A 16885-nucleotide genomic window follows, 5' to 3' on the forward strand; every position below is an offset into this window, starting at 1 on the left:
ATAGCTAGTCTAAGATAGTTTCCTATTTCCTTAGTTACTTCTTGTTGCCCATATGTTTTTCAGAATGCATAAATTGCAATAATGGTTCTATAGTGCTGGTGATAGCTGCATGTGTGTTTTATTTGGCAGGCTCCAGATAAATTATTTTCTGTACATTTTTACTGATAGTCCTCTGCACAAAAGTTCAAGGCTGACTGACGGTGCAGTTTGGTGTACTGATCTTTAGCAATAGCTGTAGTAGTGGAACACCTTAATAAATGCTGTTCAAGGCCAGTTTCCAAGGCTGAACATTATAACCTAATAACTTTGATCAGAGTGGTAGCAAATATTTGCATAAGTACGTGCATGTGGATTCAGTCTGCTGTATTTTATTTACAGCAGTAACTGTTTGGAATAGGGTCTGTCTGATACCTACTCTGGAAGTTGAGGTTCATGGTTTCCACTAAACCAGCACACTTACTGGGCTCTCCTTCTCTCCTTCTGAGTCCATCCTACCATACCTCCTGAGAGTCGCCCTGTCTGTCGCTCCTTCCCTTAACCTTTTGTTCTCCCTTGCTCTTTTGTTACCTAATGCAAGCTTACTTCAGTTGTGATTGTGCCACGTTCCTTTCTCTCTTGCTTCATAGCTTGCTGAACACACCATTTATAATCACAGTCTGGAGTGCTGCTTAAGTGCTGTTCTGGCTTCCCATCAATTGAATTTACACCTGCTTCACTCAAGTGATACTTCTTCCCGATGTCTTTAGCCCGGTCAAGTCTCACAACCAATACCACATCCTCACCCTTGGTCACCCATCAGCAATCTCTGTCACAGTCAGTGGTGCTCCTCCTCTTAAAATGTTTCCTCTTGGCTTCTGCATAACTGCTGTTCAGACACAGCCTTTCCTAGCCATCCTCCTAACAAAACATTCATCCAGGTGCTCCCTTCTTGCTCTCTATCACTGTAGCAATTTTCTGTTGCTCTCCTGTCCTACTACAGCCATTCGTATTTTTGCTGCAAAGGTCATTTATGTATACTGTGATCCCTTCTCCCTTGCTGCCTTCTCCTGCATCCTTTTTAGCACCAAAGAGAAGCTTTTTTCACTTTCAAGGAGCTTCATAGCTTAATCCTCACCTGTCATCTGGTATTAACTGGCTAGTTCTCATGTTTTAGATCTGATCAGGTCAAGATGCTTTAGTGTCAGTGATAAACTTGACATTAACCAACCTGTTGGTCTCTGCAGACCACTAGCTGGCATGCCAGGAACGCTGCCTCGTTGTTTACTTGCTCTCCTCTAGATGGATGGTTTTCACCTTGTCTTTTTCTTAGATTGTGTCCTCCTTGGGAGAAGCATGGTGGTTTTGTTCTGTGTTTGTATGATTCTTACAACAAAGTCCTAATCTGTGTGGAAATAATAATAACAATAGTAAAAACATTCTTAGCAGGGAGGCCAAGGAATGAGCATGTAACTTATGCTATCATTTAGCTTTAGAAACCATTGCTGGGGTGAGATTGGGCTGGCCCTTCAGCCCTTGCCTCTGCTCTGCCTGTGCCAGGAGCCTCAGCAGTTAGCTTGGGTCTTCTGAATTGCAACTAGATGTCTGCCTTCTGGCATTGCAATGCCTCCACTAGGAACCTCATGTCAGCCATCTGCAGATAGCTCTGCAGTGTAGCATGTCTCTGTATATCTGTATCTGGCACCTGTAGCATCTGGTTATAGTTTCTGCAGATTCTGCAGAATTTCTAATGCTTTATTATATCACCAGATTTCAGGAAAAGTCCTTTGACTATAGTCTCTTTATAGACATAGAAGAATCTCTTTAACTCCAGACATGCAACTTCAATGGACAACAGTTGTTTTCGACTGTTTACATAGGTTTGCTGTGTCTGAATAATACCTGTAAGAAGCTAATGTACCAAGAGTATGAGGCACAGGTAACAGAACTGTCGTGGTTTAATCCCAGCCAGCAACTAAGCACCACACAGCCGCTTGCTCACTCCTCCCGGTGGGATGGGGGAGAGAATTGGAAGAGTAAAGGTGAGAAAACTCGTGGGTTGAGATAAAGACAGTTTAATAGGGAAAGCAAAAGCTACACACACAAGCAAAGCAAAACAAGGAATTCATTCACTCCTTCCCATGGGCCCGCAGGTGTTCAGCCATCTCCAGGAAAGCAGGGCTCTATCATGCATGACGGTGACTTGGGAAGACAAATGCCATCACTCTGAATGTCTCTGCCTTCCTTCTTCTTCCCCCAGCTTTATATGCTGAGCATGACATCATATGGTGTGGAATAGCCCTTTGGCCAGTTGGGGTCAGCTGTCCCAGCCGTGTCCCCTCCCAGCTTCTTGTGCACCCCCAGCCTCCTCGCTGGTGGGGTGGGGTGAGAAGCAGAAAAGGCCTTGACTGTGTGTGAGCACTGCTCAGCAGTGACTAAAACATCCCTCTGTTATCAACCCTGTTTCCAGCACAAATCCAAACCACAGCCCCATACTAGCTGCTATGAAGAAAATTAACTCTACCCCAGCCAAAACCAGCACAAGAACCCACATAATTGACTGTTGCTTGCGTCATTAATGGTTTCCCCCGTCATTTCTAACATCAGCTTTTAATCCTCATAAGGATATTATTCCTTGTTCCAAGTTCTTACATCCGGGAAACTAAATAGCCATGAAATGAGTCAGTTCAATGCGGAGGATGTATTTTTACAGAGCTCCTCCCTTGACTATTTGCCTTTCCTGAGACTTTGCTTACTTGGGCAGAGCAGTCAAGCTGAAATGTTGTGTAAGGCAGACAGGAAGTCTTTCCCTCAGCATAATGAGCAATTAGCATTAAAGAAGGGAGCAGAGCTGAGGTCACGGTAGGTCAGCAAGGCCCAGATCTCCTCTCGCCTGCTGATCAACCCTTTGGGCAATGTTCCTCACCCTGTGCTTCAAACCAGTCGTGCAAGCTCGTGGTGGTGAGCGATAAGGCTTTCGCAGGCACCAAATGTTCGTATCTGTCCGCAATTCTCTTGCAGGCTCCGATTTGCCTTTTGAGGCGCTCCGTGTGATATAGGCCAGAAGTCCGTATGGAGCATGGGCCGAGAAGAGACAGGGGAGCTGGCACTCATCTCCCTATAAACCGAGTGGCAGGTGAGACTGGCCACAGTGCAGCTGGCACAGCCATGTCAGAGGGGTGGCAAGGACTGGGCCCCGCGCTTCTGCCAGCAAGCACTTTGTGCAGGGTGTTTGCCAGCAGCTAACGCGAGGACGGAGGCCTCCCAAAGCCCTCCAGCACCGCACAGAAAACCAGTCGTTTTCTTGAAAAGTGCTGAGCACTTGTAGGCTGAGCACCTCTGAGAACAAGTCCATTATTGAGGAGCCTTACACGGATCCCGAAGAAGCTCCACTCGTGCTTGCCGTGCTCCTGTGTACTTCCATCGGCACCTGTGGGGCATCATTCAGAAGAGAAACCTAGGGTCAAGTGGACTTCTAGCCTGACCTTTTCCAGCCTGTGGTCTTTAATGATGTTCTTGTGGATGTTTGTATGTCTCCAGTCTGCAGTTACTGGAGATGGTGAGACATCTAATCCCCTTCCAGTCAACTATTATACAAATGTTACTGAGAAATAGTTACATGGCTCCTCACGCTGAAGAGTTCTCAAAACAAGGGTGATTCAGTCAGCCAAGGTGTTTTAATCTTTCAAAATCCCTGTGGGATCCTGCTATCTGATGAGATGAATTTCAGAAATTACTGTTATCTTTAAAAAGATAAGTAGAGTCTGTAGAATCTTACTTATTGGTGAATTATGTAAAATGAACTTTTAATTTAAAAAAATCTGTGTCTCTTTAGTGAATTGCTCTGAAGTGACCTCTCTCTCTTTTCATGACGCGTGGACCGCTGAAGATCATTTGATTTGAAGTGTGTCCCACAGAATTGTCTGTCTTGGCAGAAAACAAATTAAAGTCAACAACAGTTAACAAGCTGGGTATTTACACTGTCAGCAGTCCATTTAATAGTATGTAACCTTTTTATTGTTTAATTCTAAGGTTATTATGAGGCAATGACTGCTTTTACCACCAAACCTCCTGTATGCAGCTACCTAAAGCGGGACAGACTGCAGGCATAATTATGTTCAAGCCCCTTCTGTGTGCTGCTTAACTGCGTTGACCATATTGTGGTGTAAATGAGAGCAGATCTTGGCCTTATCTTCAGGCTGCTGACATGTGACTTTAGCACTCTGTGCTGTTCATAGATGGCAAACAACTATTCATGTTGGTACAGCTATCCATTTACACCAAGACCATGAACAATATCTTTTGAAGCACCCTATTGACCAATTAAGCTATAGTTATCACTAAAATTTATTTCATGCTTTCAGGAAAAAATATCCCATGAATTTTCCTCTTTTTGCTTTCTCTTTTTTTTTCTTCAGAAACTTGCATGAAAGGTCGTGTTATAAACACCAGTTTATCCTGATTATTTCTACAGTAAAATCCAAAAACAGTTTAAGAGCTTTAGGAAGGACTTGAAAATCTTTGTTCAAAACCACTGTTGACAAGTTGAAGAGTGGCTGCCTGAACTTAGTGGCAGCTCTGTTACTAGCTGCCTACAGTTCTGCTTCTGTTTGAGTCCAGAAGCGCTGTAGTTTTGACTGGGAAGAGCAGCACTTTGCACGTAGCTTTGATCCTCAGCCCATGAGGATCCATAGACCAGGAGGTCCTCTCCCTCTGCCATTGGGGAGCTCCTCAAAGCAAGCCTTGCAGATTGACTCCCCACACAATGCAGTGGCAGCTTCTTCCTTATAAAATTTGGCTAGGATGGCTTTAGCTTCATCCTGTCAAGCAGTTCCAGGTTGAACCTTAACCTTGAGGAAATCACCAGTGCGCTGCAGCTCACAAGGGCCCCCTCCACGCTGCATCCTCCTGCCCCTAAGCCTGCCACCGCTGCCTCCAAGTGTGGCTGCTGCTGCTTCATCCTCGCGTTGCTGGAAAGGGGCTGGTTCAGCCTGCTGGAGGCAGATGACTCTGCCCAGGGTAGTCTTACGTGACCCTTAACATCCAGCAAAAGCTTATCTGGGGTACTTTCTCTGTGGATGAATCCCAGCTAGTGAACAACAGCTATGGTCAGCATGGTTTCAGAAATGTAAAACTGTCTTGTTTTCTGATAAGGTGTCTTGTTTCATTAGTAAGGTCATCGTATCACCTCCAAGAACTCCATGATGAAGTAAAGATTTCTTTTAGCCTGAAAACTGTAAAGCATTTTCACTGCCTAGATCCCATCTGCTCAGCCAAGATGCCTCCTTCTGCTGGGTTATGAGCCACCTGCTCTCGCTCAGCTGCCTGTGTCTTGCTCCTACTCCCAAGATTGCTGTGCAGAGGCACCTGGCTACCCCCAGGCAGAGCTCGTCTGGGTCCAAAAACACTTGAGCACTTAAACTCCTTGGTGTGCCTAATCTATAATGTGCTTGTGCCTCCCTCAGTCTTACTCACCCTTTACAGGACAACCACAAGGTTAGAGTCATCCCCTGGGGTGTGGGAGAGACTGGACTCAGTTCCCTCCTCTACCTCAGGGACTTCAATCCCATGTCGAAACTGAATCTTTTCTCAGCGAAGAGAGCCCTTTAGCTATAAGGGTATCGTCAGGGAGTCATGCAAATTGTCCTGTTGGATCTGTTCTGTTTTTCAGATAAAACAGGCTACAGATTCCCCAAGAAAAGGAGTGAATGCCTGAGCTAACTTAATGTTCAGGGCTCCCACCTGGGGGGTGAGGTCTTTGCCCCCCTTCTGCCCAGATTTCTTTATGCATTTTACCTAGTAAGTATATAATGTGAAATACTCACACAACCCATGGCAAAGGCTGCCTCCTTCCCACCAGCCTGGAACTGTCCAATATTTTTCTAATTGCTTTTATGGTCTTTAGTCTTACTTTTTTTGGTCTCCTGTCTTAAGAAAAGTATTGCTATTAGGAGAGGCAGCAAAGAGAATTGTCCTGCTATAACCGTGTGGTGTCCGTGACCCTGGCAAGGCATATGACTATTGATTGCTGAAGTATTTGATTACATTAGCTGAGGCATAACAACCCCAGACTTTGCACTCTTTTCTCCCCGCACTTGCATCTGTGTGACCCCAGTAACAGGGGTTTAACTCAGGTTAGAAAATTAGCAGCCATGGCAGCAAACAAAAATACTTGTATATAGCCCAGTATAAAAAAAGAAGAAATCCCTATGCAAAACTGTTCAAACTGTTCATCTGTACGTCTCTTGTCACAAAGTGGAAGCATGCTCAGGAGGTTATACTGGATCCCTTCAGCTGCATAACACTAGGTCAACATTAGGAAGTGGCATTGTTCCCCAGAGTCCTCTGAAGATGCGTTGATAAACTGCTCGTGTTACAGGAGTTCAGAACTGGGCAGAAAGAGCTGGTTGCCTCTGTTGTTTTATACTTCTTTCCCACTGAGTATCAATCCATAGGTTATGGGTCCAGCCATCCATTGAGAATTGCTACCCCAGGAAGAGGGGAGGGACGGGGGCTGAGTGGCGAGGCCTGCACTCCCGCAGGAGTTTGGGCAGGAGCCCCTGAGCCACCCCTGTGGGACCCTGGGTACGGTCTGGCAACAGCGCTGGCTTCTGCCAATTTACAGTAACTCTGCAGTTAAGGCATTGGACTTGGGTGGGATGGATACGGACCCTCGTGCCTGTCTCTGCTGTGGTTTGTTAGCCTGGGAACGATCTTGCTGGCTCTCTTAGGAAATCTTTGAATTAGGTCTCCAGCAGAGCAATGTGAGGTGTACCAAAGCTGGCCATTTAAAATTATGCAGATCTACATTGTTATTATTACAAAATAGTTGTGTTGCATAAATGTTGGGGAGTTCTAGCCATTCCTTAGTCACATCTGCCCTAGCAGGAGTATATCTCTTTTCCACTGGACTTGGATTTATTAAGATTTCTTTGAAAAAGAAACTTTGTACTTTGCATACTGGAGTAAATAATTTTTAAAGCAAAGTTGTTTATCATGTGCATTGATATGTATTACGATTTTTTTTAAAAATTAGTGATTTTAATTGGAAATAGACTTTTATGAGCATCAGTTTAGATTATTTCCATTATAAATTTGTAGGGATTTATGCAAGTTGCAATGAAGCCCTTTTGGTCTAGAATGTCAACAATTTTAGCATTGACTCCGAGGCCAAACATAAATTTGTAAATAGCAGTCCAACCTGACAGAACTTCACAATTTTTATTTGCTTGCTCTTCATCTTCTGGTACAAAATTGGCTGAAGGCTATAGACAAAACCTAGCCTATTTGTAGCATTTATCTGGTACATTCTGAACATTAAAGACTGACCTAATCCTCACTGAAAAAAAAAATACAAAAAAGTAAATCTCAGATAGAAACTGAACCTTAACCCTACATGCCTGCCGCAATGAAAAATGTGGCATGGTTCCCCATAGCTGAACTTCTAGTTAAAATGCTGAAGTCCCTATGAAGGGATTGAAGGACCAGAGAGACCACACCAATACCTTTCCTAATACCCTCTGTAGATCTGCCCATGTGGCAAGTATCCGGAAGGAATGAGAAAGGGATATTAACAAGGGGAAGTTTTAGTAGTTGAGGGAAGAGTGGGTTTCAGAGTCCCAGGAAAGGAAACAGGCATCTGACCTAATGCACACACTGTCAGCATAGAGGGGAAGTCTGGGTAATGAGATTGGGCCAGTCAAGCAAAGCCCTGAGAACATAATTCCAGTGGACCAGGATTATCACGCAGCAGGGGAAGGAGGAAGAAGTGCCAAGTAGTCAATGCAAACATGGAGATGCTGGCTCTTCTGTCTCCTGTGCTGTCTCTGAGAGCATCGACCCTTGGGAATAAAGCCAGTAGCCTCCCCACAATGTTCAGAACTTGATTTTAATCTGCAGGGTGACTCCTGTGGTGTTTTTACCTTCCCCTCAGTTGTCTACTGTTGGTATTCCTTGGGTAGCTGAAAGTCAGAACAGCTCTAGAAGCTACTGAATACTTCAATTTCTCATAGACCAAGGGAGCTGACAGAAAACATTAAACCCCAGTCACAGCAGTCTGGAGCAGTCAGTTTGAAGGAGACAAGAGGATGTAAAAGAAGGCTTGATTTTCCAGGAAACCTAGAATTAGTTTAGCAGTCCTCTTCTTATCTTTTGTTATCTGCTGTTGTAATTCTGTGTTGAATTCTTTTTCATCAAGGAAGGGTATTTTGCTTAAAACATTGGATAGCCTTGCTACCCTCAAAAACTGTTGTTTTAAGCAGGATTTGTTTAAGAAAGGGGAAGTAGGTACTCTAACGGTAATAATATGTGCCAGGGTACATGTAATTATGATAATGTCAGGCTATAATGATAATGTCAGGCTATAATGAATGTGCTATAATTTATATAAATCATACAAAAATATAATTGACAGAAGTATGAAAACAAGCTGTATCTAAACACTGGATGCTTCCCTTACCAAGAGAACCAAAGTAATAATTCAAAACCACTTGCATTATACATAGTAGTTTAATGTTATATGTATTGTAGATGGCAACAAATTGGTGTTCTCTGTTCTCCTTTGAAAATGAAAAAAGATTAAATAAAATTACAAAGAACACACACAGGTAATAAATAATCACACACTACAGAATCTTTTTATTTATCTTTGAATATTTAGCACAGTGGATAGTGAGAAGAGAAACGGATACATAATTTAAAGCAGTTCTAAGGCTCAATACAAAGTTCCATGTTTAGGAAGAGCTCTATCACCTAGACTGGGTATCTTGCCAGAATGTGAAATTTGAAAATATCTAATGGTCCTGTACCTCATCTTCTGTGATCAGGCTTACTTCTGAGTCAAGGACAAAAGGTCAGACCATAAGTCCTTAGAAACATACAAAACCAGGATAACAATATTTTAAGTCTATTTGTTCTTTTCATTGGCAGATGATAAGAAAGCTATCTCTTTCAGCCTGAAGACGTTTCATTAAAAAATGGACTTTTGTGACATCTGTCCATCCATCATTTGCAGCAGAAAAGGACAGGGATGTTACAGAGAACCAAATTATATTATCCCTGAACAATTGTTCTTACGGACATGCCGCCACTAAAAGTGAAGTGTGTGGGCATACTACCCATGATAACTTTAATGGAATTAGACTAGGAAGACTTAAGGAGTATGACCAATGGAGGCTTATGGAAATACAGAGTTCAGAGAACGGTGCAAAATCCAACCTGAATCACTGGTGAATATATGGTGGCTATTTATTTATCTCCATATTGGTGTTTGAGCTGGCTAGTTTAAAGTTGGCTTAGGTGGCTTTGGTGTAAATCTTTGAGAATGTTAAGATGTTAAAATGACAAACAGTCTGGAGATGCATCTGGTTCAGCCAATATAATTTATTTTAATACAGTTACAACTTTCTGAAAAGAAGTATATTACAATGAATATAATACAAGTTTTGCAGTTTCACTAGAACGTGAACATTTTTGTAGATTTTCTTCAAGTCTTTTTCTAGTTTTTCATAAAACCATACAGGTACTTCCCCAGGAAACTCTCCCCTCCCCATGGTGAATCTGCCTTCATACAACAAAATTTTTATTTCACCTGTGGGGAGAACCACCATCCCCAACATTTCAATTATAAAAAAGAATAAGTTTTAACTGTAGTTGAATTTTGACAATTATTTTGAATTAGCTGATGAAATTCTAACTAACTCTGGGAAAGTATTTGCTGACAGAAAAAAAAAGAACTACTATACATGCACAATTCAGAATCTTAACTTGCATTTCAAATGGTTGGTAAAAGGGGAAACATTTGTATCAACACAGTGCATTAAACCCACTGCATTCTGGTACCATAATGGTATACATTATGCGTTTTCCATTAGACTGATGAATTAGCATCTTCATATAGATTTTCCCCCAAGACTTGCAACATTTCATTTGCATATATACATAAAATATATATAAAGTGTATGTTATACAGTGTATTGAAAATATATATTCATAGACATTTCAGTCTATACCTGAAATCAATGTCATTGACTGGTTGCAAAATACCCAGTCCTGCACGGGATTGATCTAAAGAAGGACATTGCACATTATTGTCCACAAGTTCTATCTCAAAATATGAAAAAATCAAAGCCAAAAATTGTTTAATTTCATGGACAGCAAATAACCTGCCAGGGCATTTTGCTATGCCTGTTCCAAATGGCATATAGTAATACTTTAACTTGCGACCATTGCGGTAGAAGTCAGTCTTTTCTTCTCCATTCTCATTGAGAAAGCGATCATATTTGAATGTCTGTAATAAAACCCGCAAAAGAGTTACTTGACATTTGAGTACCTCCGAAGACTAGATAATGCCATTAAGACACAAAATGCAGGCTGGGAAAGAAGAGACTCTAGCAGTAAGCATGGTACAGTAGCGCCAGGCCCCATGGTGCTGTTTTGGAGAGGGTAGCCCCTGAGAAGCTCTGGTATGTGGGACATGATCCCAGGTTGTTTGCTGATAACTCTCTTTTTCTTGTCTGATCTCTTAAAATAAAGATTGTAACCTGCATCCTTGTTCAGGCAGCAGAACTGGAAGATTTCTCATTCTGTGCGTGTGGGAAAATATTATCCTTATCCCTGTCCTACCTTGAACACCCCCATAATGGTGATCTTGCCTCACTGAGGAGGCAGTAAGTAGAAGGCTCTCTTGGGCTGGCAGCACACTTTTTGGTTACACTAAAACATGTTTTGCAGATAGTGCTTGCACTGACTTTAGTCTTTTTCTTGCCTATCATTACGTCTCCAGCTGTAAGAACAAACTGTCTGGAGTACAACAGAAAACCAGCCATGGGGTCACCCGATAAATGCTCTACTAAAAGGCACGTTAGCTTCTGCTAGAGCTCAGAGTTTAATGTGCTTTGATAAATACTTACCAAGGGATCAGCATAGATTTCTGGATCAAAATGCAACAGCTGAGGATAAAGAGCTACAATATCATCTCTGCGGATGTTGTAAAAATCATTTTGTAAGTGCAAAGCGAAATCCTCCTTGGCAACTCGGAAAGTCATGGATGCACTTGATAGCCTCATTGCCTCTTTGATGATGCTGTCTATAGGGACAGGAAAAGGAATGATTAGCATGGAAATAGTATGTGTATGTCCTTGGAGGAGGTCATGCATTTTGAACTATTTCAAACCCACTGTCAAACCCTGCATTTATGAGAAGAAATATTTTAACAATAACTTTCTAAATGCCTAAGAAAGTATCTTTCTCATTCCTTTTTACCATTATTATCCCTTCTGCAGATAACACCGAAAACATAATCTGCTTTCCCCTAGAAAAATAGTTATAGTTGGTGCCACAGAATATCTGAAAGTGAGACACATTTTCACTCCGAGATAAAGAACAAACCAGTCAAAACTGGAAACATAACAAAAAAAAGAAAGAGCGCAGTGATCAGAATTTTCTGAAATGTTAAGAGGTGGTGCATGGAAACCAATACTCAGAAAAAGTAACTTGGGGGTTTTTTGTTTCAATATAAACTGATTTTTTTTTAAAGCAACAGTAGTTAAAGGGTGACATTTTCAAAACTCTCTGTGACTTGGACACTTTTGAAAAATGTGCCTATAATTTGAAAAATATTAAGAAGAAATAAAATTAATAGTATTAGAAGATATTGCTTCACATCATAAGAACTGGGATATAAAATTTGGCAACGCGCTTTTATTTGATCTAAAGTAATTACTAAACAAAATATTGTTCTGAATTATCCATGGGTCTCCAATACTATGTTATGTAGCAGTGTAGCAGTATTGAGACATGCCATTACCCATGAAAAATTCCTACTCATGTGAATTTTGATACTCTCAGTACCACCTGGGACATTGGGAAGACTGATTGTGTTGGCTATTGGTAAGGCACATACAGGTTTTTGTTCTAGTGTTTGTTGGCTAATTCCATAGTAATTCCGTAGCAAGCATTTATACGGTAACACATAGAAGACTGTGAAAATTGTGGGGTGATTTCTGGTACTCCTGCATAAAATAATCATACCTAGCACTGGCATATTATCCAGCTGTTTTCGGTTCAAGGAAATATGTTTGCCATCTAAGCTGATCTTCTCTCCAGCACTTTCCAAAATACTTTGCACTTCTTTGGTAGCAGCTCTCATTGCTTCTGGACTCCTAAGATCAAAAGAGCAGAAGTATAACACAATTTTACACTTAAGAATGCTTTAAAAAGGGGTTTGCCATTAACTTTCTTCCTGACTAAAATTTAGTTTGTTAGCTGACAAGTACAACTTTCTAAAATGAAAATGTTGCAGCAAAATGCTGCAACCACACTTTTTCATGTCTTGGCAAAGGTACGATAGCTTCAAAAAAAGGAAAAGAACCCCAAGTATTTAATTCTGTCTCCAATGACAAGTGGAACAGAACTGATGTGCATAACTCAGGTAATAAACAGTAATGTCACTGAAAATCAATGCCAAGAATAAGAAATAAAACAATCAGCTGTAGATTAGGAAATAGCCCCACTGTGGGTAGAAAGTTTAGGAACAAGATCATAGATCAGTTTTATAACATCACTTATCCTGGATGATGTCCTATTATGTGGCAATATTCTGTCTAGCTGAAAAGAATCTTCCCAATACTAAAAGTCCACATAGTATCCTTCGTGTCTAGACTTTCTTGCAGACACGGAATATATGAGCTATGGTGAAATACATATAGATAATAATACAGGATGCAATAGTGTCTTGATGAAGGCACAATCAATCAGGGTGTTAAAAGACTCCAAGGCCAGAAGACCTAAAGCCAGTGCATTCTTGGAATGGAAAGTACTAAAGAACCTCAGATATTAGCATTGGCAGGTAGATATGAGGGTGCAAACCACTGGCTAAATAAAAACGGCAGCAATTTAGATACATACTTAAGAGTTAGTCATGCTGAGGTAGATTATACTCCACAGAAGCCCGCTCTAAAATGGACATTTAATAGTATTATCCGAGCTGTGCACTCCTCTCATGAGTAACAAGCTCAGCAGCTGCAGTCTACACTGCAGCCTCAGTAGGATCTGTCAAGGTATAAACTATTTTCTATTAAGTATCTGTGAAAACAATAATGACGTTAAAGCTCATTTTGCCTGCTCTAGTGAGAAGGTCTAAAAATGCCCGATTATATCGGGAGTCTTCAATACAATTAATGTTCTAACTGCAACCAGCACTTTTATGTCATATCATACAGATTTACTCCAAGGCTTTCTTGACAAAGTGTAGCATTGCCCTGGAGTTTGGGGGTTTTTTTAAAACAACTGCTACAGAATTGCTCTGTGGTGCCACTACTTGGTCTCAGACGAGTGAAGGGGGTTTCTGTGGAAGTCCAGAACAACGTGCCACTTCTTTTGTAATCAGTAAGCTTTTTGACACTGATGAGGTATCAAGCAGTGGTATTTGCCTGTATTAATGAACTGGTTTCTGAAACATAGCGAACATTTTTCTTGTTTGGAAACAAGAAGCATTGGGACTTACTTAAGAAGATAGAACAAGCTCCAAAATGTGGCAGGAATGGTGTTGGCTTGCGAGGCCCAGAGCACCGCCACGTGGGTCTTCGCTTTTTCCATGTCATCGAAGGTTGACAGAGTGTCATTCAGGAACATGCGGAGGGTGACAAGCTCAGAGAGGTTGTCCCTCTTCAGGAGGTTCTTGTGAAGGAGTGCCTCTCCCAGCTTCTCACGTGCACTGTGGGCACTCTTGAAGAGGTGGATAGGCAGCCCTGCCACGAGCGCTGGAAAGATCCTATCAAATTCCTTGAAGTTTTCAAGGGCATTTAGGATATGAGCTCTCTCAGTTTCCTGCTTTGATGCTAGATTTTTGTCATGATTTGAATTAAATTCTTTACCAAAAAGTGTTAAAAAGCCAGACTCGAACATCACCTGACAACAGAACGTATAAAGTCCTTCTGTCACCCAGGCATTAGACTGAAGTTTAGATGTTCTTGACTGCAGCATGACGTATTGTAGGTTTTCCATCATTGCTTCAATGAGGGCATCTAGGGCATTACCTTGAAGGGTTCTAATGAAAGTCTGAAGAAAATTTTCAGTGGTGTTTCCCTCTGCTGGGTCAATGCTACCATGCCCAAAAGCCTGTCACAAAATAAATTGTATGCATGATAAATAAGGCCTGCCATAACCTTGATGATAAAGCCTAACAGAAATTAAAGCCAAAGTATAACTTCATAGCTTACTAGAAGGAAGCGTAATAAGGGCTATTAATACTAGAACTGATATTTTCTCAGTGAACCATAGCAGTTAAGGAGGCAAATGAAAATAGATTTTAACAGACGCTTACAAATAAATGGACGTGGTTACCTAGACCTTCATTCAATTCCCATTGACATCAACAGGACACTTTTTGCTTACTTCAGTAAGAGTTTGACTGAGCTCCTACTGCGTTGCATCATTTTTTTAAGGCATTAGGACCAAATCTTCCATAGTGGTGAGCACCTCCTGAAGAAGGTTTCAGCTTCAGCAAGCTGTATTCTCATTTTGCAGATGGTGCTAATTGTATTTCTACTTTAGCAATTTGGGATACTACATGAAAATGTAGTAAATAATGTCATTCTTGGACAATCCAAATCACTGCAAATTTCCTTTCCGGTAAGGAAAGGGAAAAAAAGACCCTAATGTTTTAAACCAATAGAAGTGCAGAAATGTGAACCCAATGATATTTCAAAGGCATAGTTAATGCTAGAGGGATTAACTGGGTATTTCTGTCCTGCCAGCAGATATTTTGCATGTTAGATATTAAAACCATTTTGAAAGTGGTACCTTGGCAGAAGTAGCAAAATGGAACTTTTTCCAGTCCAACTGTTTTCCGTGGCGTATCAATGCATGGTATGAAAAAGGGTCAGTGAGGAAATGAATGTATTTCCCCGCTACTCGGCAAGTGAAAATGTGGCCATGCTGCTTCTGCTTTTCTCTGAGGAATTCAAGGGGGTTGGCACTGAACTGCAAGGCACAGCCCAGGTATGGGAGGAACCCATTTTCAAGTGGTGGCTCACCTGGTCGCCTACAAAACACAAACAAAAGCTGAATTTAGAAGTATGTATAAAGATCTCCCCTCCAGGACTTCCAGGTAAGTAAAATGATGATGCTAGGCTTTCTGTAATGTGAAAAAATGTAAAAAAATACCCCAAACAAATAGTATATTGACAAATAATTTTCTCCCCTTTAAGGAGTAAGCCTATTGTGAGGTCTATGGCATGCAAGAAAGAATGACTTTAACAGCCTGTATTATAATAAACATAATAAACCACAGTTTGATTATGTCACTTTTCCCTAGATCAGGAGTACATTTTTCACTTGTTTAAATGTGACATTGTTGCCACCAGCTAACATGCACAGTCACATAATTGTCCCATAAATGAATAATCCATCCCACTAATATTGTCTGATACATTTTTGGGCAATGGTATTCACAATCAATTTGAATACCAAGGGGAATAGCCTTTTGAGTGTAGAAAGGTTGTTATTATTGGCATATCCCATTTGGACCAGATCCTGCTGAAAACGGGAATTTTGCCATGATCTTCAGTAAGCATAAGAGTTAGTCTTTCAGGCATAGTGTCATTAAGCACATGCTTTAAGTTAAGGAGGTGCTTAAAGTGAAGCATATGCTTAAATGGTATTTTTTATTCTCAGTCAGAAAACTATTTTCCTGCATAAGAACACCATAGCTGCTAAAATAACTTTCAGATAATACTTTAGTTTTTCTAGTAAATTTCTGATGGTTATTATCTGAAGGTTATTTGCACCTTTTTTATTAAACTTTTTAAAGTAAAACAAGAAAATGACTGCTGAAAAATACAAAATTACAATGGGTAAGCAAATTACTTGCTCCTTATGTAAATGTGCCAGTAGGATAAATGCTTTTACGGAATATATATTTGACATAGTAAGGTACATAAATATTATCTGTGTTAAACTGTGTAACCAGATATGATAGACTGATAATATGAAAATGTTTGTAAGTAGGTATTAAACTATAATTAGATATAAATAGGTATTAGCTGTGATTACAATGCAGGTAAAAATATAGCCCAGTACTTTAGGAAATCAGAACATGCATATTCATATTTTAATTACCTCATTTATGCATAGATTTGTATCTACAGCTATGTCTAGGCGTTACCTCAGTATTATTAAAAAGCCCATAGACAAAAATTCTGTTGTAAAATACATCTCTCAAAAGACCAAACTACAGTGTTGCCCATGCTACCCTGCATCTGTCCATCTGATAGTCTTAAGATTACACTTCTTTTAGTTATGTACACAGTATATTTCACAGAAATGAAGACTACCCTGAGATGCATTTACAAAGAGATTCCTTACCTCCTCCTCCTCCCTAGAAGAAACCAAAACCCACAACAGAGTATTATCACTGTTCCCCAGATCCATGATGCTATGAGCATTTCTGGTAATGCCCCAAAACTTCCAAGTGGAAAACTGATAACTACCAGTATGGCAGGAGAGGTGACTGAGAATGATACAGAAGACAGGTCACGATTTATATACAGTAAGTGCACCACTGTATCTAATGGCATTCAGTCAACCTAGCAAGCTATTGATTAACTACTTCTGGAGAGAGCCTGTTTTGTCTCTGCTCTGACATCTTTCTGCAGAGAGCTTCGCTGGATTGATGCAGACAGTTGCAGCCATGGCCTTGAGCTGATGCCACATATCAGTAGCGGTTCCAAAGTAATCAAACAGCTGTAATAGTTGATAATTTGAAGGTCTGTCAGGTGTGTTTTGATCTATCCTGCAGATTTACCAATTGCAGTTTATAGTTCAAGTTTAGCAATATATGAAATGGCTACTGACAGGTGTCCAGAGGATTCAGACTGGGCTAAATGGTGGCTGCAGTTCATGTTGTCCT

At 40.8% G+C, this 16885-nt stretch overlaps 1 protein-coding gene across 1 annotated transcript; it reads right to left on the reverse strand.

Moving 5' to 3' along the window:
• Window positions 1–9716: 9716 nt before the first annotated feature.
• CYP7A1 (cytochrome P450 family 7 subfamily A member 1) lies at window positions 9717–16421 on the reverse strand. The gene is made up of 6 exons (XM_075495717.1): window positions 16342–16421; window positions 14779–15019; window positions 13481–14094; window positions 12007–12137; window positions 10887–11062; window positions 9717–10264 (listed from the first exon to the last, which is right to left on the reverse strand). Exons 1-6 carry the CDS (start codon window positions 16419–16421, stop codon window positions 9965–9967), a joined length of 1542 nt encoding a protein of 513 aa, XP_075351832.1. The 3' UTR covers window positions 9717–9964.
• Between the last annotated feature and the right edge of the window lie 464 nt (window positions 16422–16885).

This window comes from Mycteria americana, chromosome 2 (genome assembly GCF_035582795.1).
Source record: "Mycteria americana isolate JAX WOST 10 ecotype Jacksonville Zoo and Gardens chromosome 2, USCA_MyAme_1.0, whole genome shotgun sequence".
NCBI lineage: Eukaryota > Metazoa > Chordata > Aves > Ciconiiformes > Ciconiidae > Mycteria > Mycteria americana.

What these genes read in the sequence shown, in the direction of transcription:
- CYP7A1 (XM_075495717.1), bottom strand. Translation starts at nt 16,421, where the DNA reads ATGCTCATAGCATCATGGATCTGGGGAACAGTGATAATACTCTGTTGT. An exon ending in CTTCTAGGGAGGAGGAGGAG is followed by an intron (nt 15,020 to 16,341) that starts GTAAGGAATCTC and finishes TGTGTTTTGTAG; the next exon opens with GCGACCAGGTGAGCCACCAC. An exon ending in AAATCTATGCTGATCCCTTG is followed by an intron (nt 10,265 to 10,886) that starts GTAAGTATTTAT and finishes GTTTTATTACAG; the next exon opens with ACATTCAAATATGATCGCTT.